This window comes from Monopterus albus, unplaced genomic scaffold, assembly GCF_001952655.1.
Source record: "Monopterus albus unplaced genomic scaffold, M_albus_1.0 scaffold20.1, whole genome shotgun sequence".
Lineage (NCBI taxonomy): Eukaryota > Metazoa > Chordata > Actinopteri > Synbranchiformes > Synbranchidae > Monopterus > Monopterus albus.
In genome coordinates, this window is record NW_018127900.1 from 2,866,530 (window position 1) to 2,893,488 (window position 26,959).

At 40.2% G+C, this 26,959-nt stretch overlaps 4 protein-coding genes across 5 annotated transcripts in view; 1 reads left to right on the top strand and 3 right to left on the bottom strand.

Moving 5' to 3' along the window:
* Window positions 1-440: 440 nt before the first annotated feature.
* LOC109956497 (eukaryotic peptide chain release factor GTP-binding subunit-like) lies at window positions 441-3,286 on the bottom strand. The gene is made up of 2 exons (XM_020593655.1): window positions 3,156-3,286; window positions 441-1,948 (listed from the first exon to the last, which is right to left on the bottom strand). Exon 2 carries the CDS (start codon window positions 1,939-1,941, stop codon window positions 751-753), a length of 1,191 nt encoding a protein of 396 aa, XP_020449311.1. The 5' UTR covers window positions 1,942-1,948; window positions 3,156-3,286; the 3' UTR covers window positions 441-750.
* A 3,078-nt stretch (window positions 3,287-6,364) lies between these two features.
* LOC109956649 (uncharacterized) lies at window positions 6,365-7,513 on the bottom strand. Its single transcript, XM_020593945.1, has one exon. The coding sequence runs from the start codon at window positions 7,511-7,513 to the stop codon at window positions 6,365-6,367; it is 1,149 nt and encodes a 382-aa protein (XP_020449601.1).
* A 3,329-nt stretch (window positions 7,514-10,842) lies between these two features.
* Window positions 10,843-23,972, bottom strand: letm2 (leucine zipper-EF-hand containing transmembrane protein 2). Of its 2 annotated transcripts, none has more exons than XM_020593830.1 (11): window positions 23,942-23,972; window positions 22,907-22,975; window positions 17,988-18,513; window positions 17,287-17,430; window positions 16,040-16,183; window positions 15,326-15,529; window positions 14,975-15,094; window positions 13,762-13,881; window positions 13,202-13,300; window positions 12,155-12,455; window positions 10,843-11,978 (listed from the first exon to the last, which is right to left on the bottom strand). In XM_020593830.1, the coding sequence occupies exons 2-10, from the start codon at window positions 22,951-22,953 to the stop codon at window positions 12,333-12,335; spliced, it is 1,527 nt and encodes a 508-aa protein (XP_020449486.1). In that variant the 5' UTR covers window positions 22,954-22,975; window positions 23,942-23,972; the 3' UTR covers window positions 10,843-11,978; window positions 12,155-12,332. The 2 variants fall into 2 exon arrangements, with proteins under 2 accessions (XP_020449486.1, XP_020449487.1); XM_020593831.1 differs by lacking the exon at window positions 23,942-23,972 and adding an exon at window positions 23,802-23,824.
* A 1,198-nt stretch (window positions 23,973-25,170) lies between these two features.
* nsd3 (nuclear receptor binding SET domain protein 3) overlaps window positions 25,171-26,959 on the top strand; it is a 22,971-nt gene continuing 21,182 nt past the window's right edge. The window contains exon 1 of the mRNA XM_020593946.1: window positions 25,171-25,763. The gene's annotated coding sequence lies outside the window, so the exon portion shown is untranslated. The remainder of the gene's footprint in view (window positions 25,764-26,959) is intronic.

Consider the following 26,959-nt stretch of genomic DNA (forward strand, 5'->3'; position numbering starts at 1 on the left):
CAGTGTGTGCAAACCTGGTCAAGAACTACAGGAAACGTTTGACCTCTGTAATTGCAAACAAAGGTTTCTGTACCAAATATTAACACTGATTTTCTCAGGTGTTCAAATACTTATGTTCAGCAGTGCAAGACAAATAAATTCTTTAAAAATCATACGATGTGATTTCCTGAAAAATGTTTTTTAATTCTGTCTCTCAGAGTGGGAATGCACCTACAATGTGAATTTCAGACCCCTCCATGATTTCTAAGTGGGAGAACTTGCAAAATCGCAGGGTGTTCAAATACGTAATCTTTTTTTAGTATAATATGTGTGTGGGTAGAAGTGAATTATTTACTGCTTGCAAACCAATGATGGTAAGATGATGTCATGGGGTAGGACTGGATAAGTCTGACTTCTTCCTACTCCATTCAAGCAGGTACTAGGTATAAGCACATTGATATTGGATTATGTGTAAAATTATGTGTGTTGTCATATCAACTGTTTTTACATGCTTGAAAGAATAAATCAAATCAAAGGTGAAGTGCAATTTGTTGCAGCACTCTGGCTCTCTAGTTTAGCCTCTTTGCTTCCTTTCATTAATGACATGATTAAAAATGCAATATGTCACCCGCTTCAAATGCTGTTACACCATTTAATGGGTATTATCAGTTCTCATCCATCCTGGTAAAATAACCCTCTCTCTTATCATTTTTATCCTTATATCTTATTTCTTTAACAGATTTTCTATCACTTTAACTACTAGTAAAGGCCTTAGTGCAGTAGCATTAGCATGTTGCTATTCAGCAGCATCAGTACAATACTGACAACTGCAGCTAAAAGCCCATGCAAGCCCATCTGATTTCTCTGTGCCCCTCCTGCCTGTCTCAAGTACTCTTCAGAGTAAACCATGTAAAGTTCCAAGCATCTCCTGGCCTTCAGCTGCTCAATCAGTGCTGGATAGCCAATCTCCACAATGCTGACTGTGTCATCACCCTCAGCACTGCTAAGATCCTGTGAAGATTCTTCTTCCGGCTGTTTTGGAGGGTGGGCAGTTGAAGGTGCGGATGAGTGTTCTGATGCAGTGCTGTTGGTCTCTGCTGTGTTGCTGTGTGTGCCAGTGTCTGAAGCTGAGGTAACAACAGTAGTGGTAGTGATGGCAGCTGGTTCATTGTTTGGCTTTCGATTCTTGGCAGGCAGAAGGTCTGCTCTCTTCATGCAGGAGTCCATGTATCTGTCATAGGTCTCAGGGGGTTGGGTGTAGCTGTAGTCTCTGCTGTAGTCATTTGTATCTGTAGACTTGGTACCATATTTCCTGTACATGTAGTGGTTGTAGTAATGTTCCTCCTGTGGGTTGTGGAAGTGGAAGTGAGGACGAGGGAACCTTCCTAACCCGTAGCCCAGAGCCATTCCTGCCATAGCCCCTCCAGCTGCTGCCATTACTGCACTACGTCCAAACCCCCTGGATTGATGAGAGGGATACATGCCCATTGCCTGAACTGACTGGTAAAAAGGAGAACCCCCCCCAACACCGTAGCCCCCGTATCCAAAGCTGCCACGATAGTGGGGGCTCAGGACTCTGTTGTTTGGGTTTTGGTTAATGTATCCCCCTGGATAACCTCCATAACTGCCATAACCACCTCCATATGGGGAGCCCTGTGCTGGATAATGTTTATGGTAGCCTCCTCTACCTGGCTGCTGGGGGTAGCTACCGGGATACCTAGATGTACTTGATTGTGGACGGTAGCCTCCTTGATTGCTTTGTCCACGTTGTTTGGGGTATCCACCCTGCGAGTCCTGATTACTTTTATGGCCTGTGTTAGTGTGGGTGCTGTCTCGGTTTGATGTAGGAAGCTTCTTTGAGCCAGAGACTTTTCCAAAGCCGCCTCTTCTCTTAGCCAGTGAAAAATTGGTATGAAACACAAGAAGCGACAGGCACAGCACAGATAATGAAATCAGTTTCATCTTCACTCTGTAGGGTGGGTCAGGGAGAGAAAGGGGAAATAAAGAGAGGGAGAAAAAACACAAGAAAATATTTGTTCTCTTAAAAAATTTGGAGCAATTCAGCCTCAAACTGGGCTCACTACATTTTTGGTGACAGCCTAAAATTGTTTTTGCACCACACGGCTTTGAGCACCTGGTTTACCCTATGGGTTCATCACAGAGCTGTGGTTCTAAAATGAGCTGCCAGGTTGGCTTGAGATAGGACGGTGCACCATGACTGCTGAGTCATATTTTGATTTCTGCATCAGTGTCAAGTATCTGAAACTGGTCTTTAATATATTACAGTGTATAATGATAGCAAATAATAGATACCATATTATTATTATTATTATGTTCTCTATTAATCACTTATTTTGCAAAATAGTGTGAAATGATATTTCAAAGTGATGTCCTTGCTTTACCAGACCATCAGTCAAAAACCTAAAGATATTTGGTTTACTATGATATGAAAAAGCAAAACTGCAAAATTTGAAAAGCTGAAACCAGAAAATATTTAGCAGTTTTGCTAGAAAAATGACTGGCATCATTATTCTATCATCAAAATAGCTGCCATTATCAGTACGTTTTCAGTAACTGAACAATCATTACAGCTCTAGACAGTATCTATATAGCCCACGCCCAACTTGATTTCATTTCAATGTTGTTTCCTACTTCATTTGAGGCTATGACACCGGTGCTGTTATAACGTTTTAAGACAAAATTCAACAACGGGTGTAACAGTACTTGACTTATAAAGAGAAATAAAGTGGCACTTCGATCTATCAGGTTGCAGTTACACAATTTTTCACTGTTTCAAACATGAGCATAACGTTTATAAATGTTTCTTATAGATTCGGTGTTTGCTGTTACCACTGAAGACTTATCTCAGACTGGCATCTCTCTTAACCAGTCAGACCAGTCAATACATAATGAGATAACAGGCGTGGCAGCAACAGTCAACAATAACAACACCTTGTTTATAGTGAGAACTATGAGGCATATTGATGTAACGTTGCTGTCCTTCTCCGGATGGCCTTATAAAACAGCCCCGAAGAAAGAAATGACATTATGACCTAAGGAGAGCGTTAAGCTACTATTTTACAAACAGAAATAGGTGCGTGATCAGCATTTTATTGCCCAAATCAGCGTTAAAATGCGTGAGGGCGCTGTTACTTTAAATAAAGAACTAGGCTTACCTTGAATGATGACTGTCTGTTTGCTTCTTCAGTTTTCTGTGGCCTCGATTCCCCGAGCTTATGTAACGTTTCAACCGTTTGGATTCTGGAACCTCAATAATTCCACATGACGTAACGCATAGAAACAAAAACCCGGGGGGCGGGGCTTCACGTCACAATTCCCAGCATCTTCAGCAATTAGATTATGTCCTACTTATGTGCAGGATCCCCAGTGGTTAAAAAAAATAGGCTGCTCAAAGCCCTTACTTAAGTAAAATTATAAATACAACAGTCTAAAAATATTCCATTACAAATAAAAGTAATAGTACAGAAGTATCAGCAAAAATATACTTAAAATAGCATATAAGTACTAAAAGTGTTTGGCCACCGTGATAGGCTTATATAATACATTTTTAAAGTTTGCCTCCAGTAATGCATAAAGACATTTAAAATTACTCTTGATTAAAAGTCTTGTATGGGTTTTCCACTAAATAAGTATATATAAAACTCAATTTAACTAGTGAATTATCCTTAAAAACACATCAACCTTTTCTATTCTCGGTGAAAATTTCAGGATCTTTGATTAGGCTATGAAAATATTGTTCATTTTAAAGTTTAACTACTAATAACTTCTACTTTACCATGTGTGCTGGAAGTTATAGACTAAGCCTGCATATCACAGTTTTTAAGTTGCTGGGTGTAACTTCCAAAATATTAAGTTTGTTGATACATGTCTTGAATTTTTAATTTTGAGCCCAGAGAAAGCTTCCTTGTAGTGTCAGACTCTGAACACATCAGGGTATATATGGTTATTTTTTGTTATCATATGGGATAGTTCCACTATCTCTACTATCTAACTATTTTAACCTTTACTAAACCAAATGTTACATTTCAGCATTGTTTACAACTGTCCCATGAAACTAAATGCCTGTTTCATTAACTTTTAATGTTCTGTAGCTTGTAGAACGAGATCCACTGATGTGATATAAACAAAGGCACCTTTTAGCCACTTACTGGAAAGCTCTTAGCTGCCCCTAGGCAGGAACATTTTATTAGCAGTAGCTGAGCTCCAGAGAAGGAAATAAGCAGAATGTTGAGTGCTTTTGAGAGCCAAAACATCCATCCATCCATTATCTTTACCGGTTATCCTGAGGAGGGTCAGGGGGAGGCTGGAGACGTTCCCACCTGACATTGAGCGAGAGGCAGGGTGCACCCTGGACAGGTCTGCCTCTAGACTGGCGAACAGAGCTTTTATATTATACACATAAACATAAACATATACACATTACGCCACCTGCTGGCCACTGAAAGTTAAAGACCCTACGTGATCAATTAGTCTGTGAAGCTATAACCACCTACTTCTTTTCAAATAAAAGCAGTAATGACAGTAAAACAAAAAAAACTTAATTCAGATAAAACATCAAACCAAACCAGCCACTGATGAATCAGCAATACTGTATGTATGTAATATGAATGTAGGCTATTACTTTGCTGCTCATTTCAGAAACATAGGAGAATAGTTTTTATTTCACAAAAAAGTAAATTAAATTGGATTTAATTTCCATTTTACAGGTTTTGTCCATAGAGAAAAAAGGAAAACAACATTTAAGGGTTTTGTGATTTTAATCAAGTGGAGAATAAGTGTAATACAAGGATATAATGAACTAGAAAGCAGTGCAACTTTTAACTGAGAGAAACCTGCCTGCAGATCATGCATTATGATGACATAATGTGCCAAAACATCTATGGCAGTTGTAGGTAGTAACAGTGTCCGGCCAGCCACAGGGAGCAGTACTACAAGAGCTGATAACCATTGGTGGAAGAAATACTTCAAAATTGTACTTAAGTACAGTATTTGAGTAAATGTACTTTGTTACTTTCCACTACTGCTGTTAACACACACTGATATTGAATGAATAAAATGTGTTTGGGGAAAAGTTAGAATATAAACAGTTCACAATTACATGTTCCTTTAATTTTTAAAATTATTAGAGTGAAAGCTTAATCCAACCTCAGTAACTGACTCAGCTGATAAAGTAAGATGACATTTGGTACCTTTAGAGATTAATTCTGGTTAAAACAAAACTTTAAAAAAAAGGCTAAAACATACAACATACTGTGCAAATCAAGTGCAATGCAAATTGATTTCTTTTAATTCAACATCATCCACAATAAATGAATATTGAGAACAAGTGCATTACAGTTTAATTTTAGGCGTGTTAGGACAACAACATGCATACTTTTTTCAGTGTTTTATCAAAATTAAATAACTACTGAGATCATAGTAATGAAGATCAAATAAGAGTTATGTTTAGTATATGAAGAAAATATCCATCTATTACAAATACACATATAATGTAAAACCATCATCTAAAGCAGTGATATTCATATTTTAAGTGATTTAATTTTATTTATTTATTTACTTACTGTTTGTTTGTTCACTATATTCTTATTAGTCACTATACCATACACTTTTCCTTTTTGAATTTTAGTCATCTTCAATTTTCTGTTGTCTACACCCAATTACCAATAATAACAAAGACAAACCCTGTTTATAGATTTTTTTATTTTATTTTTTATTTTGCAACAAGTGATTAACCCTAGCAGAGCGTCAGAAGTCCTCTGCAAGGAATAATGAGATAAACTTGTGAATAATGAGATAAATCCAGGTGTGCAACTGCTATTGAGACCTCACCCTAGAAGACACACTAACACTGCTAAAGGGGCTTCTACAAATTACTGAATTTAAGGAGCTGTATACCTTCATAAATGAAACGTTTCAGTTTTGGATTTTTAATAAATAAGCAGAAAAAACTGAGGGAGTCTGATGACTTTCTGAGACCTAATTTCTGCATGCTACATGCCAGCTGTACTTACCATCTTATTTGGCATCTCAGCACGATAAAACATGCTAATTAGTACAAAGCACAGTGTTCATCTTGCTGATAAGAATGTAAGAATAATAATATAATAATGAGAATCTATACTTTTACACATAATGGGTCATAAACAGATGTATTAAAACACTAACTATTCACCCAAAGCTTATCAAGATATGTTATTCAAAACCAAAAGTGGCGGTACAAATGCAATCCATCTGGTAATTGTCAAGATAGTTTCAGTCTGGACCAAGTGGTGGACCAGCTGCCACTCCCATCCCTAGAGGCTCATCACTTGATTACATCTAATTTATATATATATCTTCATCACCTCAACTACTTATGGATGCCTCAGTGCAGCAGCAGAAGCAGCCTGTTGCTATTCAGTAGCATCAGTATAGTACTAGTGAACACAGCTAAAAGCCCTCGCAAGCCCATCTCCAGTCCCTGTGCCCCTCCTTTTGGTTTATTCAAGTACTTTGCAGAGTAATTCATGTATAGCTCTATGCATCTCCTGACCTTTAGCTGCTTGATCAGCGCTGGGTAGCCGATCTCCACAATGCTGACAGTATCATCATCATCAGCTTTTTGGAGAGACTGTGAAACTGGAGGCACAGGACTGGCTTCAAGCTGATTTAGAGGGCTGGGAGTTGAAGGTGCAGAGGGTGAGGAGGGTCCTGCTGCAGTGATGTTACTCTTTGTTGTATTGCTGCCAGTGCCAGTATCTGGGACAGAAGTATTTGTGGTGGTGCTTGTAGTTGTAGTAGTGGCAGCTGGTTTGTGTTTCGGCTTTTGATTCTTGGCAGGCAGAAGGTCTGCTCTCTTCATGCAGGAGTCCATGTATCTGTCATAGGTCTCAGGGGGTTGGGTGTAGCTGTAGTCTCTGCTGTAGTCATTTGTATCTGTAGACTTGGTACCATATTTCCTGTACATGTAGTGGTTGTAGTAATGTTCCTCCTGTGGGTTGTGGAAGTGGAAGTGAGGACGAGGGAACCTTCCTAACCCGTAGCCCAGAGCCATTCCTGCCATAGCCCCTCCAGCTGCTGCCATTACTGCACTACGCCCAAACCCTCTGGATTGATCAGAGGGATACATGCCCATTTCTTGAACAGAGTGGGAAAAGGGAGAGCCCCCGCTAACACCATAGCCCCCATATCCAAAGCTGCCACCATAGTGAGGGCTCAGGACTCTGTTGTTTGGGTTATAGTTTATGTATCCACCTGGATAACCTCCATAACTGCCATACCCACCATAACCTCCTGCATATGGGGAGCTTTGTGCTGGGTATCGTGGCTGCTGGTAGTAACCTCCTTGGACAGGGTAACCCCCTGGTCTATGTGGTTTAACCTTGGACCCGGTGTCCGGATTAATTTTTATTTTAGGGGGCTTCTTAAAGATATTTAGTTTCTCACTAAGCTTTATTTTTTTCTTAGCCAGTGATAAATGAATGTGAATCAAAAGAAGGGAGAGGCACAACACACCTACTACAGTCAGCTTCATGCTTGCACTGCAGAGAGGAGCCAGGGAGAGAAATGGGAAGAGAAATAGAGGTCGGTCATATATTAGAAAAAAACACAAATTTATTATCTTAAAATAATTAACAGCTGCACATGTTATCAACTAAACAGTAGAAATTAAAAGAGAATACAATGGCAGCTTTTAAATACAAGGCAGTTATCACTAGTTTTCTTTGGCTGAAACATACATTTACAGCACTGATATGTTGTGCCCCACACAGCCATGCCCAACAGTTTTATCCCAGGGCACCACATATGTGTCCAAAATAGCTGCCAGACTTAAAATAGCAAAGACCCTTCAGATGTTGTTTATCAGCCAAACGTTACTCTTTACACTCTTGTTTGCAGTTGATGTTTTCAAGGTCATATATTTTTTCTGAAAGCAACCTTTGCCATAAAGAAATACAAATAGGCTACACTACGTCTCCTGATATCCATAGTTGTCTGATTTCAAGTGCAAATGTCACCTTGTTCTTTGTATGCACATGAAAATAATCGTTACAAGTGCACATTCCTAAAACCCACTGGAGTTTTAACGTGAGAATGCTGTCAGAAACCTTTCTTATGGAAACACTTACAAGACAAATGTAGCCTAATCACCGTCTCCTTGAAAATGGAATATTCAACAGATTTACTGACCTTGCGCTGTCAGTGTGTCCACAACACTGCCGTTCCCAAACTTATCACCCCCCACCCTCCTGACCAGGATCCCTTAACCCTATAAAACCATTCATATCATATTTCCTACGCGAGTTTCTGAGCAAAAAAAAAAAATAGCCAAAAAATGCCCCATGTATCAAATATGATACAAAAAAAAAAAAAAAATCTAAATAATATGGCACAGGTGTTCCTATATGCCTAGATTGTCTGTCTAGGCATAAATGGCAAATAAAAATCTTGAATCTTGAATTTTCTTTTGGATTTTGTTAAAAGATTTAATAAACATCTCAGTTCCAAAATATTAGAATGTTCTGGCTATTTTTTGATGTCAGGCTTTACAGGGTTAAGTAAAATTAGCAGTACAACAGTGTAAAAATACTCTGTTACAACACAATGTTCTGCATTCAAAATGTTACTTAAGTAAAAGTACTATTAGCATCAATGCCTACTTCATGTTTTTAAAGTGCTCATTATGCGAAATGGCACATTTAACATGAATGTATATGACATTATTGGATTATAATTACTGATACATTATTGTGTTCATCACATTTAATGTTGCTGCTGGTAAATATGAGGATAGAAAGTTATGGCATAAATCATTGTCTGCAGCCGCTAATGAATGAGCTATAGACCTGTGTGGCGTTTACAGTGGCTTTCTTAAAGCCATGATAAATATTCAGATTATTTACTATATGTATAACCAGTTTAACTGAAGTAAATAAACTGGATTTGACTCTAATATTATCAACAAACAGAGGCAGGAGATGACTGTGACGGGTTTCATGATTTTAATTATGTAAATTGTTTCATCAGCCTGATGCTTATTTGCCAGGGTAAAGTGATTCATAAATTTCCTGCAGGGTATTAACAAACCGGAAAGTAGTTACATTTTGAACTGAAAGAAACAAGCCTGCAGATAGAGCGCACATGTTATTCATGTACAAATCTGTGATAACAGGTAGCACTCTACCAGTTTCCAGGCAGGCATAGTGTTAATGGACTCTATGAATCAAAGGAAACAAAACGCTGAAAAAGAATTTGCGCTGTCCAGTGCTGAGGCACAAACTTAATATTTTTCCAGTCTGGTAGACTCTCTGAGTCTCCAAGGCACAGCACAAATGTGAAACAGTCCATCAATTCCATTGTTTGATTACTGTGCAATCTTTTACTCATGCAGGGTGCAATCATCAGACTCGGAGTCTGCAAACCTTTGGCCAGATCAGCTCAGCACATCTGAAAAGCAACGTCAACATGACACGTCTCTCTCAACAGGTCAGTGACCCGTGTTCAAGAGTAATTTAACACCTGCTGAAAATCTGTTTTGACCTCCAGTGGTTTAACATTTCACTGCTGCAGTGATGTACAGGTGTACTCTGTGACATCACACAGCACACTTCTGACCACACCCAGGAGTAGCCATGTTTCAATCCAAATGTCGCACAAATGTTAGTTATTTCAGGTTGAAAATGTGAAATAATGCATTTTCATTCCTCACTAATATGCACGTTATGAGTTGGTTTGTTGAGATTAACAGCTGGTGGCACAATCTTCCAAGTGCAATTAAAGTAGAGGACAGTGTGGAAGTGAAAGGAGCTAAAACAAACAAACAAAAAAAAACAAAACACCAGACCTCAAAGGGTGAAAGATCATTTGGAGCATTTGTACTTATTTTGTGTCATTTTGAAGAAAGTCTCATCAATGGTTTTTTTATGATTACTATTTATTTTCCATTTCACTTTGTCATAATTTGCTTTTAACCCATTTTTGGATCACATTCCAAGATTTTTGTTTTCAAATTAATGGCATGCTTTTTATGTGCAAATGGAAAATGTGCTTAAAATATGTATAATCAGTAATGTAAAATGTTCCTAGTGTTGCTGGGGGTGGTCAGTTGAAATGTGTGGAGACAAAAAAAAGCTTTTCAGCCTGGTGTACAGTTACTCTTTAAAAAGCACCATTCTTCTGCAAATACCATAAATGATCAAAACAGCTCAAATCCACTCAGAAATTTAGGGAGATCTGTCAAAGTTATATACAGCAGCAGCACACAAACCAGAAACAATAGAGCAACTATTCTGATTTATGGCAATTTATTTTTCATAAACTTACAGTATGTAACGTTTTCAAATATTTTTGTTGCAGGACTCTGCTCCAAAACTCGTCTTAACGCGGAGAAGTGCTGTCGAAGCCTCCTGTGACCCAGACTCATTGAACAGCACTGGCAGCAGTGCAGACATTAGCTCCTAGAAGGTTTTGGGCAGGATTGACCTCTCTAACCAATCACAGATTTTCAATTATTTCTGCTTGATTAGTAAGTTACAATTTCGTAACAACAAATATCACAGGAGCTGGGCGGAATGTAGTGGAGCAGGGAGTGCTGAGCGGAGCAGATTGGACTGAATTGATGTTTCATGCTAGTGCTACCTTAAGTTACACACTGTAGCTTTAAGCTCCTTCACACCACAAGTGCGAAGCTGATTGAAAATGTTTTTCCCATCATTATCAGAAGTGGTATCTATAAGAAAGGATTCATTTAGATTGATCCTCTAATCAAATTGGGGAGGGAAAAGGAGTTTCAGCTAAAGAGAGAAGGTACGACTGGGCTCTTAGAACACACTGAGGTAAAGAAAGCTGAGCACAAACAGTAAAACCATTTTGTCTAAAATATCCTTTATCATATGGCATCCACCTCAGGGATGTGCCTGTGGATAAATAGCAATGAGGAAAAATGGGACAAACGTTCTATCAGCTGCACTGAGATCAGTGTCAAATATATGACAGGTGAGACAGTTACAAGTATTGTTCAACACAAAACTGTATTTATACATTACACATTTATAAGGTAAAATTCCCAGTAGCAACAGGTCATAAATTTATTAGACCTTAATGAAGTTGGAATTATGAAATGTGCCACAGTTTCAAAAACAATCTCATTTGTGGCTTCAGGAGCTTCTCTCCCATGTTAATACTAGTTATTTATGGATAGCATCAAGCATTTCCTATTTTCAGCATAAAGAAATCTTAGCACTGTAGTGTTAAAAACAACACATATGCTAATAAAAATCTGATATAGCTTTTATTTATTTTTACAAACTGTCCTTTCAGAGTTTTTTTTTTAACCAGTGGTGGCAGACTGCACTTTGCCACAGTCACGTCTGGGTTTAAGGAGTGAACAGCTCTTAATAATCTACCACCAGCCTTCATTTAATTGCAATTACAGCAGCAAGCAACTGCACTATGTCACCCCGCTCAGAGGCAGGGCCAGTCCAAATCTGCTGCTCCACCAGCTGAGATTCATATATTGACTCAACTTTCTGTAGTTTATTCAACTGCAGGTTCAGACAGCGTGTCTTCTGGCGTCTGCTTCAGCAAGTCGGCATGTTCCAGCCCAATGAGTAAAGACGAAGGTGAGACAGCCACTGAACCAAGAGGTTCATTAGTCTTTTTCAAAATGGATGACCAATCCTCAGCTGGAGTTAAAAGGTAAACAAAATAAAACTGTACAAAGCTTCTATTGCTGCGCCACCGTGGATGAAAATATAAATGATATTTACAAATTTACAGGCACAGGACGAGGTGGCTGTATAGACTGTAGGGAGGCACCATCAGACAGCTGAACAGGATTGGGCTTCACTTTTAGGACATTAGGTCAAAGAAATCCCCCCCAAAGAAGGACTAAAGTTTGTGTCAGTTCAACTCCTCTTCGGTCCAGGGGCTCCTACTCGTCTTTACACGCCATTGGCGCTGATCTTGTTCTTCTGAGGCACCTCTGTCACTGCTTTAGCCTGTGGAAGAGGCCACACAACTTAATTTTGCTAAAATACCCGCTATTGGACATTTGAAAATGTGTTTCTTTCACTGTATGTTTGTTATGGATTAATTTCAGGTGACATGAACCAAATTTCTTTAACTTGCACTTAGGTTTTTGTAGGAACATGCATGGTTGGTTTAAAATAATTACTCAGAAGCATGTGTGAAAGTGATAGGTCTTTCTCTCTCTCTGTCTGTCTGTCTGTCTCTCTCTCTCAGATTCACATGTTGTTCAGTCCTGCCCCCAGAATAGCTGCTGTGTCCCACTGTGAAAGATTAGCATGTCATGTGAGGAAAGATCAAACTGGATTTCAAAACCCTGTCTAGCCTCAGCTCTCAAACTGGTTTTTGTGGACGCCACAGGGTCCAAGCAGCAATGGGTGCTCACCTAAATCAGCAGGAGTCAGAGGTTTGTCTGAGGCCACAGGAGCCTTGTCTCTCATCTCCTCTGCCTAGAACACACAGAAAGATGTGAAATGCAAGATAGAGGGACTTGCATGGTGACATTGTTCTTCTGTACATGCAGCCCTCTTGATGTTCTGTATCTGTCACTATGTCATCATCTCCAGGTCAATGTTTCATGAACTAACTAATAAGTCTGTTTCCAGTGCATTTCTAGGTTTTTAAACAGTTCCTTTTAGTTCAAAGAAAGTTATCATTCAAACTGCAAGGATCAATTTATAAATCATTAGGCAAATTAATCATTTTAGTAATTTTTCAAATAGAAATCAACCATTCATCAGCTCTAGCTTCTCAAATGTGAGGATTTAATGCTCTTCTTCATCATAAAAGACCAGATACTGAATAGCTGTGGGTTTTATAATGTTGGCTGAATGAAAACATCTGAATACATTTCTTTTGCTGTGATAAAATATAACAGTTTTCTTTTATAAAACAATCAACTGATCAATAATTAAAATAACTGTTAGCTGCAGCCCTGTTTTGGACATTCTGGGAAATGCACTAGTTTGCTTTCCTACACAACAGGACATTGTGTTGAGCTACGCTGACTGCTGACTGTTGCAGTATGCAGATCTTTTGTGCTAGTTCTTCATGATATATACTTTGTGTGTTCCAGCATTAAATGTACATCTAATGTTTTTGACAGAAATCTATTCCTAGCTGCAGTGATGACCAGCTTGATTTGTCATCACTACAGTTCATCTCATACTGCTGTGTGTTTTAGGAGTGCACTGACCGGTCTGTCCTTGATGGTGACAGCAGGGTCTGCCAACGTATCAGGACTGACTGAGGCTGTGCTTACTCCTGTATTCTCCACTGGAGGAGGAGTAGCTTTCTGCAAAAATAACAAACACCTGATGAGAAGGCTACATCCCATTTCAGTAAGAATGAAATGAACATGTGTTCATAGATTCTGTATTTTTAAACACTGGTCACACACAAAAACATTTTCCTAACTAATACTGCTCCCAGTGGCAGGCTAGAAAGAATGTTTAAGACTTTAATACCTCCTTAGGGCCCTTTTTTGACAAAAGCATTTTTGTATTTTACTTTTAACTAAACCATAAACAGATTAATTAAAAATACTCATTAGCTGCAGCCAGAGCCAGAAACATCACAGTTATGATATAGCTTCCATAAGGAGAACAGAATGTGACAAACGTCAGTGACCTACAGACCAGCTATTCTACAGCCGGAATATTAAGATGGGTACAGCTTTCTTTAATCTGCACATTAGACTGAATATGTAATGATATGCTGTGTAATAGGTTAAAGTAGATATTGTAAAGGTCGGACCTCTAGTTTGGGAACAGGCGGGATGACTGGGGCTTTAGGTTTGATGTCAGTCAAGTACATGGCTCTGGAAAGCAGAAGCAGTGATGGAGGAACGTTCTCCTTCAGGTGCAGGTCCAACCACTAGATGGAGAAGAACATCATCTATTAAAGGACATCACATCATATATGTTTTCTGTGTAACTCTTCTATTGCCATGTTTTTATTGTAGAGGTAATCAATAAGCACATTCTTGGCTTTTCTTCCTCCCTGCACATCTTTTTTTTTTTTTTACTGATGTCTGTAGTGATCTGTGTATTTGTGCAAATAAATACATTGAAATAAAGGACAACACTGACAAGACATGTCTCCAAATGAAGCTACACATTCCCACAAAAACAAACTCAACTCAACTTTATTTATATAACGCTTTACCACAGCACAGCTGACCAAAGTGCTTAACGTACCATACAAATCTAAAATCACCACATAAAAAACTATAAACAATAAAACAAACACTCTTGACACTACAGACAGAGTTTCATTCCTGGCCAAACGCCAATGAATACAAGTAGGTCTTCAAATAAACAACGAGGGGGCCTGCCTAATATAAAGAGGCAAAGCATTCCACAGGTTTGGACCCACCACAGCAAAGGCTCTATCCCCCCTAGTTTTACGCCTGGCCCTTGGTGCCTCCAGAAGAAGCTGATCAGCTGATCTAAGGCACCAAGGTTCACCAAGCTAATTTTAAAGCAACTCTTAATTCTTGTCAGCTGCTAGAGGGTCTAGTTAAATTCAGAACAACCTGACTCTTAAGCCCCTCCTAACCTCTTTGTCCCTCCCATCACGCCCAGTTTCCTAGCAATGGTGTAAACTACAGACACCTGGTTGTTACAAACCATAGAAAATACAGCCTCCATTCAGAGCCAGTGTTAGCTGATTAACGAATAAGTCTGTCAATCCAGTACAACGCTTTGGTTACTGTTAGTTACACAGAGCTCAAAAGGCCAAACCGCTGTAGACCCTGGTTTTCACTCTCTCTGTCCCACTGTCTCTGTGCAAAATAGAGTGACCTCTTCAGTTTGGCAGCCCCTGTTTCACTGATATTTCAAGATTTGTATTGTCTTGTAAGTGTTTAGCCTCTGCTGATGTTTCCCTGGAGAATCACACATTAGTGAAGCCAGGATTTAGTGTCTGACAAGCAGCAAAAGCTACAAACTGTCTTTCAGCTGCTCACCTGCTGCAGCTGCCCACGTAGCTGGTCTGTGGTGAGACCCAGAGACCTCATCCCACGACTGCGACAGGCTGCCTGTAACTCTGACACGCTCATAGCTGCCACACCCTCTGCTGCAATCATCTGTGAGGAAATAAAGAGGGAAGTCAAAAATGTTGCACGTTTGAGAAATGATTATAACTAAACATCAAGGCTGACCAGACTAACATTAATTGAATTTGTTTAATCATGAGGACAGCAGAGACCGAAACATCTTCAAAGCCCAAATTACTGCTATAGCATTTGCTAGTTTCATAACCTTTGTCTGTTTCTTCCTAAGCCATAAAATTCCAACATCCCAGTCTGTCATCTCACCTCATCGTCCGACTTGATGGTCCTGAGCTGCATCATCATCTGAAACCGTAGCAAGTTGTTGGTGCCGATGGGCTGCAGCTCCAGCAGTTTGCACAGAGCCACCAGCTGGGGGCGCTCCAGGTGCTCCAGCGTCAACTCGTCCTCAAACAGCTTTGAAAACTGGACGATGTCCTTCGTGGTGGGCTGCTCACCTGTTCCCCGAACCTGACAGGGGACACAGAGTCACTGATGTGAAGCAATGAAACCATCATCAGCGGAGATCATGTAGCTGTACCTGCAGAAAGTTATGTGACACTAGCATGGCTGGATTAACTTCCTAGGGAGTCCTGAGGTAAAAATTTTCTAGGGACTCTATCGACCTCCACAGCACATGGTAGTGTCATCATTTTGCCAGAAACCACATTGTAAATGATTCATTTTTAAGCCAAAATACTAAAATTCACTGGTAGTGGCTTCTCAAATGTGAATATTTTTACTTGTATACATATTTTACTTATATAAAGTCAGGTCTCTGAAAAAGGCCAAGTCCACCTCAGCTGATCCCAGTCATCCTGTGTTTGGAGAGTTTATGTTGCTTCCATCTAGTCACAGGTACAAACAGGTTTAAAAATGTCCCAGCTGCCATTGGGGGCAATAACAAATAACATGCACTGGAGAAAATGTGTGACTTTTTGGACACACGGGCTGGTAACAGTTACCTTGTCTGTACTTTACCTTCTGAACATATGTGGAGAAGCGCTGTGTCTCATTCTCCATCTGAGCTTTAGCCTTGTTTCTTTGGGCCATCTCAGCGATGGTCTCTTGAAGAAACTTGGCCAGTTCCAGCTTCGCAGCCAGACCCTTCTTCTGCTTCTCCTCCTGTGTGAAGACGAGGGAGGAGACACGGGTTAGTTCTGTATACCTCAAACACAACTACTCTGTGATGCGATTATACACATAATATAAAGTGGTACTCCAGAACACAGTTTTTAATGCTTCAATAGTGGAGTGGAGACTATTCATTCTATTTTCAGGAAGTAATGTACTAGCTTCAAGCACAACAAGCTGTGGATGATTTGCAGATAATATGCAGATTTGCAGATAAAATACAAAAGCATAGCACTGCTGATTTTGACACTAATGTATAATGGACTGTTGCAACATGCTGTTCTGTCATCTTCCTCTGCTCTGGCATATTCTATGAGGCCTGACAACCTCTCTGCTGTCCAGGAGCACAAGTGCATATAGGTCTGGCTGCTGTACTGCAGATAGACAGACAGCTGTTCTGATGACTAAAGACAGAAGGCGCGTCTCGCTTTCAGTGCGGATTGAGTGGAATCACGCTTCAGTAGTGCTTACGTCTTGCTTCCGTTGTGTTTTACCAGTAAACCACTAAGTGAAGTCCTCGTTTTACCTTTAAAGCAGTATAAGTGCCTCTTATCACATCGTGCTCGTAATGCTAACGATTGAGGTGTGAAACGTGAACATTTAACCAATCACGGCCAACCAACTGCTCTGTACTCACACGCCTCCCACCCCCCTTCGCAATGGAAACAAACACAGAACCAGTGATGAGCATTACTGAGCTTGACATGTTGACAGGGATCATCAGATCTGACAAGCCAACTGGATCAAGTATATCAACCTGCTGCTCCTCTACAAGTGATCTGAGGTTAACAAAAGGAATACCAATTTATTAGCTTATATAATCACAGAAAGAACACACCAATCAACAGTGGGTCCAGTGCTTGTGCAGCTTTTATGAGTGCTTTGCAGTTCTGGAATGCATGTGTATACTTTGTTATAGTTCTTCAACCAAACAGCTTGATTAGATCAAATCAGCTGCCTGCATGACCAGAGGCTCGTAACACAGCAGGTACAGCCATATCTAACAAGTCACATAATCAGGATGAACCTTGTTGCAGTTCATTCAGCCAGCAGGGTGTGTGTGTGTGTGTGTGTGTGTGTGCATAAACACATGCCTTTTTGGACTCTGTCTCAAAGGTGGAAGGCAACATCTCTGGGAAGAGTTTGAGGAAAACTGGAAGAAGGAATTCCATGAAAGGAACGATGATAAACACTATGAAGGGCACCAGACGGAACAGATCAGCACAGGTTCTCAACAGCTGTAAGCACAAAAAAAAAACAAACGCTAAAGTGACAAAATGGCCAGTACTGGCACCATGGCACCAGTGTCAGCACCCAAGTTTTTGGAGCTGTTCACACATGCACTGAAGCTCTGCAAGTCCTCTTATAAAATAGCCCAAACACAGTTTTACCATGGCATGTGTACATCTTGAGAAATTATTTAAGTCTCATAGAGAATACACCTCCTGATTACCTAAATATTTTAGTCTCATCAGAGATTATGATAATTATGCAAAACCAGGTAATTTAATTACTGTTATTCCTTTCACATGCAAGAATTTCATGGGCAAAAATAAATATATACATCTGGTTTCAAGTCTCTGAACAGGATCTCTGAAGCAACAGCGGACTGATATAGGTGTTAAACGTTTGGTAAAGCCATGGCTGATGAGTAGTCATTCATAAACCTGCTTTGTACTGTAAAGTCTCTACATCCCACTGCTGGACATTGCAGGGCTTCACAGCCAGACAAAGAAAATCCTGTAAAATCAAACTTAATCATTGTACAAGATAATATTCATTCAGCTCATCTTACCCTTCTCCTCTCCCTGCGCGTGAGCACTTGTCCGTGGAGCAGAATCCATACCATCCGGCCTGCAATCTTAATGTCAATGCCAAGTAACCGGAAGCCATTGTAGTAATGCTTCAACTCATCCACAATCTTCTGATACAGAGACTTTTTCACAACTGCCTTCTCCTGCACTGGAGGGATTGCAGGTGTCGTGGTGGACGCTGGAGTGGGAGTTGATGAGGATTGGGGCGAAGTGGTCACCAAGTCCTTTTTTGCTCCTTGAGAAACATCCTTTGCAGCGGCTGCTGACACCTTAGGGTCATCCTGCTTTATATCCTGGAACCAAACCTTTGAGGTGTGTAGAGAGCGAGCAAGCAGGGTGGAGCTGTGGCCGCACCTGAGGGTGTGACTTCGGTAACAGTTGGGGTAGCCATAGTGGGAGTGCTTGAGTGGGACTGAGGTCAAAAGGTGATGGGGAAGGTCTATGTGGAGACAGGTTTTGGAAGACAGAGAGGAGCAGCTGTGCCTCTTGGATAACAAATATGATCCCCTATTGACAAAAAAAAAGTTTGTTATTATACAGTGGGTATGGAAAGTATTCAGACCCCCTTAAATTTTTCCCTCTTTGTTATATTGCAGCCATATGCTAAAATCATTTAAGTTCATTTTTTTCCTCATTAATATACACACAGCACCCCATATTGACAGAAAAACACAGAATTGACATTTTTGCAGATTTATTAAAAAAGAAAAACTGAAATATCACATGGTCATAAGTATTCAGACCCTTTGCTGTGACACTCATATATTTAACTTAGGTGCTGTCCATTTCTTCTGATCATCCCTGAGATGGTTCTACACCTTCATTTGAGTCCAGCTGTGTTTGATTATACTGACTGGACGTGATTAGGAAAGCCACACACCTGTCTATATAAGACCCTACAGCTCACACTGCATGTCAGAGCAAATGAGAATCATGAGGTCAAAGGAACTGCCTGAAGAGCTCAGAGACACAATTGTGGCAAGGCACAGATCTGGCCAAGGTTACAAAAAAAAATTTCTGCTGCACTTAAGGTGCCTAAGAGCACAGTGGCCTCCATAATCCTTAAATGGAAGACGTTTGGGACGACCAGAACCCTTCCTAGAGCTGGCCGTCCGGCCAAACTGAGCTATCAGGGGAGAAGAGCCTTGGTGAGAGAGGTACAGAAGAACCCAAAGATGACTGTGGCTGAGCTCCAGAGATGCAGTCGGGAGATGGGAGAAAGTTGTAGAAAGTCAACCATCACTGCAGCCCCCCACCAGTCGGGGCTTTAGGGCAGAGTGGCCCGATGGAAGCCTCTCCTCAGTGCAAGACACATGAAAGCCCACATGGAGTTTGCTAAAAAACACCTGAAGGACTCCAAGATAGTGAGAAATAAGATTCTCTGGTCTGATGAGACCAAGATAGAACTGTTTGGCCTTAATTCTAAGCGGTATGTGTGGAGAAAACCAGGCACTGCTCATCACCTGTCCAATACAGTCCCAACAGTGAAGCATGGTGGTGGCAGCATCATGCTATGGGGGTGTTTTTCAGCTGCAGGGACAGGACGACTGGTTGCAATCGAGGGAAGGATGAATGCGGCCAAGTACAGGGATATCCTGGACGAAAACCTTCTCCAGAGTGCTCAGGACCTCAGACTGGACCAAAGGTTCACCTTCCAACAAGACAATGACCCTAAGCACACAGCTAAAATAACGAAGGAGTGGCTTCACAACAACTCCGTGACTGTTCTTGAATGGCCCAGCCAGAGCCCTGACTTAAACCCAATTGAGCATCTCTGGAGAGACCTGAAAATGGCTGTCCACCAACGTTTACCATCCAACCTGACAGAACTGGAGAGGATCTGCAAGGAGGAATGGCAGAGGATCCCCAAATCCAGGTGTGAAAAACTTGTTGCATCATTCCCAAAGAGACTCATGGCTCTATTAGCTCAAAAGGGTGCTTCTACTAAATACTGAGCAAAGGGTCTGAATACTTATGACCATGTGATATTTCAGTTTTTCTTTTTATAATAAATCTGCAAAAATGGCAAAAATTCTGTGTTTTTCTGTCAATATGGGGTGCTGTGTGTACATTAATGAGGAAAAAAATGAACTTAAATGATTTTAGCCAATGGCTGCAATATAACAAAGAGTGAAAAATTTAAGGGGGTCTGAATACTTTCTGTACCCACTGTATTATATTGTGTAAGGCAATGATCTCAGGAAAAATACTGGTGCTCAAATGTACATTCTTCAACTGATTAGTTGATCAACAACACAAGTATGGCTTCTCATGTGTCACATCAATATACATTAGTTTGTGACATTAGTTTGATAATCGCCTGATTATTTAAGTAACTTCTCATTAGACTCTGGTAATTTGTAGGCATTTTTAAATCACATTAAACAAAATGTAAGCTGCAAAACAGACTGATGATAAAATTACACTGTGGATACAACCACCACTATTCACAAACACTGGTAAGACCATCTGTCTGGTTAATATGTAGAATTAACCAATCTAGGGCCTAACCTAAACTAACAATTTTATTACCCTTTAATGATTTGATCATTTAATTGATTAAGCAATTGTCCAACAATAATGAAAGGGTCCTGTGCTTTTTTTTCAGTTTTACCATAATTTAGATATAAAACATAAAAATAGAAAAAACAGCACAGTTTTTCTTGATAAATTATTTAAACTATTATTCTAATATCAAAATTGTTGAGAATTAGTTTTCTGTCAATCAGCACTGTACCACTAATTAAACATCTTGATGCAGTGTTTATAGAAGTATTTGTCTTGATTTGGTCCTTCCTGGCCACTGTACTCTCATCTGCCAATCACACAAGAAATGAAACTATGGCTGTCTATCAAACAGGCTCCCTGCATGTTAATGTGGGCTACGTGTAATGACTGCTGTGCTGATTATGAGTGGGATTTGGGAGCGAAGGCTGAGCAGACATAACTGGACCAAGTCAGGACTTAGTCTGGGTCAGTCAGTGTTCACGGACAAACTGTTTTTTCTTGTCATTTTCAGCACAATTTGGCTTCTACACCACAGATAGATATTAACAGTGCAAGCCGGTTGTGTCCATATTTGTTTTGGTACAAGGGCACAGGAGAATTGGTGTGATCTCATGGGGTATACAGACTCTTGTACTGCCTGAACCTCCAGTTGTAATGGACACTGGCTCAGTGTCTACTCCGTCGTTAGGTGTGTGTGCTCCTAGTGTGACCCGTCCAGTCCTGTCAAGTGTGTCCCCACCTTGAGGCAGCCAAACTACCTGACCAACACCTGTAGACTTGTATCTTGTTCCTCCTTGGTCTCTGATGCTTTAATGATTAATTAGCTGAGTCAAGTTCCACCTCTCTAGTGAAAGCATCAGTAAAGTCTTAGTTTGTTAAAAATGTCTTGACACATATTGTATTTTTAGTTTGGCTGAGTCAGAGATGTTATTTAAATGATTGCCACACCTGCACTAGAAGCTATTTGAAATTATGATGGCATTGTGTGACTGATACAGTATCATGAGGTCAACACTCCTGAGAAACATATCTGCTGCTTCACTCTAAAATATTCAGGTGAATCACTCAGCTGCTTCCTAGAAACATTCATACATTGTTTGTTTTCACAGCATGTTCAGATCCAGGATCTACAACACAGTCACTTAATCCTGTTCAGTATACGCCTCAGCTGTGTCTGATTAGCTGTGCTCAAACCTCTCTTCCCCTACTTCACACACTTGCTGCCACACAAATAAAACGCACACTAATACAGCCAGAAAACAAGACTCTGCTGGGAGGTGTTCATGGCACACAATGTATAAGGTCCCAGTCTGCCATAGAACATGTGTTCTTAATTCACTGTTTATTTTGAAACGTCACACCACTCTTTACGATGTTAAAAACATTTAACAAATCCCTGTCATGTGACTGAGGTTGTCGGATATGCTGACATGGAGAGAAGAGATTTGTGTAAGAGAAGACATAAATAAGTAACAAAATTTGTAATGATATTAAATCCACCTTCATGTATTACAGTTAAAGGGGCCCTATGAAGTTCTCTTGAAACTCAGAAGCTCTGTTTACAATCCCTGTTACCCACCAACACATACTACATGGGTCCCTGAGGTCTAACAAATGTGCTGAATATGTTTCACCCCCTCTAAACATATCCCAAGCTGATTGTTTAAATGGTTGAAATCATGAATTATTTACATCTGTGTTCCTATCTGATGATGCAGTGGTGGCCTATTGAATCCAGAGATATTAAAAGCACAGTATGACACAGTATTAAACAGAATACATGGTTAGAAACTTGTTTCAGTGCAAAGCTTTGCAGACTTCTCTGCATCTTATTAGCACCACTGTGCTCCTAAACTTCATTACGTGCTGTAAATAATAAAAATATATCCACCTGTTCTAGCACTTAAACATAGAAAAACAACAACTTGCCAAACATTTGACTGTAGTGTGTATATGTATATATGTATAGATGGATAGACAGATCATGTGACAACATAAACAAATCACCAAACACTAATGTATGGTTAACTGGCTCTTATAGCAGGGGTCATGACCTAGAAGCTGCCACTTAAACAAACTGAGCTTCATTGTATTCTCACTGTGATAATATAATCTCCTCTGGTAGAATACACTGTCTTGCATCATTAACAGAAACTACAGTAGGTGTGTACCTGGAGTCATGGGATACACTGATTATGCTCCACTCCAGCAGATCATATGTAAACTAGCATAATCTGTGCAGAGCAGAGATTATACCTAAGGGCTTGTAATTACTGTCATTGCACATTATAAAAAGAATTACTTATTCATTTAGTTAACCTTGGTGGGACACTGTTTGCTTTGGATAACCAGAGGTCTTGTTTTATATGGACATCTGTAGCTGCAAACGTACCTTGATCTTGTGACTGCAAGGAGCATCTGGTGACTAAAGACTGCCATTGCAGGGGCAGATTACAGTAGTCTGTCAAAGCGCACACGGGAAGGGGGAAGAGGGGAGCAGACACCCATATGTCTAATTATAACTCACTTGTAAAAAAAACAAACAAAAAAAAGCACAACACCAGCAACATCTGTCCACACACTATAAGTGTTGTCTAGTTTTATAATTTAATTAGGTGGCTATAAGTATAGTTAATTCAACTGTGACAGTTACACCAAAAATCATAATGATTCTTCCATAAACTGCATATTTTTCACCTAAACTCAAAACTATATCAACACTCATGTTAAATCTAAGAAATACTTATGTTAAACTGTCAGCACTATAACGTTAGTCTGTATAAATCAGTTACCCAGGACTGAAGAACAGCAAGTTAGCTAAATATCATAAACACAGCAATACATCTTTATACTGGCTCCTAATCTGACACATAATAAATACTTCTCTGAACCCATGTAACGTTATAACGTATTGGTTTTATTTGCTATTAAAAATAACCAGTCAATAGTAGAATTTTGGAAATATGCTCACAAGTATTACAGACCTTTCCCTTAAGTAATACACTCCTGTTAAACTCAATATAATAATAATTTTAATAATAATGATAATAATCGGTTGAGTTGGCGCCGTAGATGGCTGCATCAGTTCTGTACCTGAAACAAATTCCTTGTGTGTAACATACTTGGCCAAATAAATGTGATTATCATTATTATTATTATTATTTTGGTAGCTTTACTTTGCCCCAATGTAAGTAACCAAGGTACCTGCTAAATCAGATATAGAATGTCTTAAACAAGTGTTCGAAACTGTCGTTAACACTGCTACTCTAGAAACCTTTGAAACTTACCGGTAAAGTTCGTTTATGTCCATACTAACATCATATTAACAAATTAAATGTCAGATCCCACCACTAGCCTAGCCGGCTGTAGGGTAAATGCTAAAGCTAGCTAGTGAAATGGCAGCCCCCTCATCTCCAGCGTCACTCACCGATCTATGGCTGGCGCCGGTGGCTGGGGGAAGGCTTCTTGGTACGGCGTAAATAATACAATCCATCGAGAATAATCAGTTGAGATAAACGAGAGCCACGAAAATAACGGCTGATGTGGCAATAAACCCATTTACAATGGATTAATTCTTTAGGTCACTTCTTATTAAACTGCCGACCAAGTGTGCGCAGCCCTCACAGGCAACTGCACTGGAAGGTTACACTGTACATGCGTGAATGTTGTGCGTAGCCGCCATAGATCGTCTATATTTAACATGGTGAATTACTTGGTGGCTAATATACACTCCCCAACCATCCGATCGTGGAAAGGTGGGCGTTAACCAAAAAAAGCTTTTACCTTTATGCTGTTGTTAGTGTTCACATGATATCACATTCTCATAGGAGACCATGCAGGGCCACCAGGGGTGTGTTTTCAAAATCCAGACACTGACAGATATGTTTGCCAAATGTTTTGCTTGCACCTTCGGCATCTTTGGTTCAGTTTTGATAACAGTCTTCTGAGGCTTCTCTGTCTGGGCCGGTGATGGTTCTCTCAGCCGGGGCTGGACGTGGGCGTCCTCTGTCTGGCTTGTGGTACCTGCCTGTGTTGCCCATCTGGAGGGCAAAACAAGACTTTCCTGTTCTGCCCTTAGCTTAATTAATTGTGAGTATGTCTTTTGCCATTTTTTGGACTGCTGGTTTGACGCTAGCTGCATTTTAATGACTCTGTGCATGTACTTTGTACAATGACATTAGGGTGTAATCTAATCCAAGAGACACTAAACAACCACACAGAGATGCAAAATTACCACAAAAAGACTCAAAACTGCCTCAAAGACTGGCGATTTGACCATAATTTAGACATAATAGTCAATCTGCATGTCTGTGTTGTTATTATGCATCTGTTTGGCTTTTCAACAAGAAATTAACAATTAAATTATACATTAACAAACGAATCCTACCACATCTGACTTGGATGGCCATGACCGGGTGCCGCCCCTTTGACCTTCCTGTTTCTCATTATATTTGCGGTACCTGAAAATACGGCAGAGTGAGCGGTCTTTCACTTTTTTCTCCTCTCAGCCACAGATCAGGCGAGGAAGCCTATAAAAGCCAATCAGAGCCTCAGGTGCATACGTAACCACGGTATCCGCATCGCGTTGTGGTAAGGGTGGGGGAAAAAAAAAACAAAAACAAAAAAACCCCTCAATATTGTCAATACTGTTCACAATTTTTGTCTTAGAACATGTCGACACTATTAAAACTCTTCTCTGTGCCTGTGTTTTTGTATATCATTCTCCCCCCTAAAATGAAGCACATACATTTCCTCTTTCATTTTTACTGTAGGCGTGACTTTAGATCCTGTCTACTCTCACCCACTTTCCTGTTAAAGTATATCTGTGGGTAAACTACACATCCCGGACTGTTCCTGTTGTTGACCTCTCTGGTCTGCATCTGTGCGAACTGAGCTGGAGATCGATTAGGCCTGAACTAGAGGCAGTGTGCTTTTGTTAGACCAGAGGAAGAGGGAGCTAGAGACTTTTTATAAAGAAGACTGCACACAGAAGGGGGGCGAGAATTGAACATATCTGTCTGCAGCGGGGTCTTCACTAAGAGCTCCGAGAAGAGCCAAGCACTGGGATTGGGTAGCGACCAGATATCGTAACACCCCCCTCCTCCTCTCTGTTGAGAATTGCGTTGAAACGAAAAGGCCTGCGCTTTATCAATATTATAGGATTATTCTTTGATTTTTTTTTTATTTTTCCCCTGTAGATTAAACGAGGAAACGCTGCAGGTTGGTGTTTAGAATGGGACACGCTGAAGGTACTGACTTTTTTTAATTCCCCGCATCTTTCGCCTCGGCATCAAAATCTGTGCTCCTTTGCTCTCCTCTTTTAGCGTGTTTGCCATAACTGCTGGCGCTGTCGATGCATGTTGTTGTCCCCCCCTCCGTGTCCGCACGGACCGATGTTGGCCGCAGCTAGCTTATTCCAGGCACATTTTTCTCCAAACCGCCAGTGATGGAGGTATAATCACGCCAGACAATTTGATTTAAAGGGGAAAAGGCAGCCATATTGGCAAAGAAACCTTAGCCTAGCCAATATTAGCTTTCCCTTTCATTTTCCTCCATGTGTGATAAATGGATAAACAATAACTGGAAATGTTTATCCGTGTGTGCTAAAAGGCTAACGGTCGTATTCCAGTTTAGTGTGTGTTGTCTGTCGGTTAAAAAGGGTCCACATCTTTACAAGATAATCCTTTTGATGCCAAGTAGCTGAGGCTAACATCGCAGAAAGCTATAAGATCATCCAGTGAAACATGTTAGTCCGCGCAGCCGTTTTGAAATGTAGCCACACATTTGTTACCGGGCTTTAATGTTCACAACGCTAGATATGAGCCTAAATTTAATATCACAAGTTGATGTAGGTAAGCTAGCTGGTGACCATTAGTTGACACCATATGGATGTTTACATCGCCGTTATCCACCTTTCCCAGTTTAGTCTGCTCAGAAATTAAACAACAATCATTGGATTAGTCTGGTCACCGTGAAAGCATCAACGGTTTTAATATGATTGATTTATCATAATAGATATTTAAAACGTATAAGAGGGTAAACCAGTCACTGGTAGCTGCTCTTTGTTTTGTTTGTGATAGCAGGCCATCATGTGTTTGTTGCTAAATGATAAAAACTACAGAGATGATTAATGGCTGATAAAGAGGAACCTACAAAACTTCTCAGTCATAGGTTCAAGCTGCCTGGAAGTTGTTTTTGCTTTGAGAGCACATTTAAGATCACTGGTGTTTTTGGTTGAGGATTTGTCCAGTTTTGGGGGGAGAGTTTGATCGTATGTCCACTGGCATCACACTGCCATGAGAGTTTATCAGTGTTTCAGTCATTTTGTAAAATCGATTAAACTGCAGATTATTTAATTATCTCGATCAGAGGCACTTCAGAACCCCCCAAATTCTCCAAGTCAGCGCAGTCAAGTTACTAGTTTTGTGTCATCAACAACAGGCAT

Coding starts and splice junctions, on each gene's coding strand:
- LOC109956649 (XM_020593945.1), bottom strand. CDS start 7,513: ATGAAGCTGACTGTAGTAGGTGTGTTGTGCCTCTCCCTTCTTTTGATT.
- letm2 (XM_020593830.1), bottom strand. CDS start 22,953: ATGGCAGTCTTTAGTCACCAGATGCTCCTTGCAGTCACAAGATCAAG. Junction 15,095..15,325: donor CCATCAAGTCGGACGATGAG/GTGAGATGACAG, acceptor ATTTCCTCACAG/ATGATTGCAGCAGAGGGTGT. Junction 13,882..14,974: donor TACGTGGGCAGCTGCAGCAG/GTGAGCAGCTGA, acceptor TTCTCCATCTAG/TGGTTGGACCTGCACCTGAA.
- LOC109956497 (XM_020593655.1), bottom strand. CDS start 1,941: ATGAAACTGATTTCATTATCTGTGCTGTGCCTGTCGCTTCTTGTGTTT.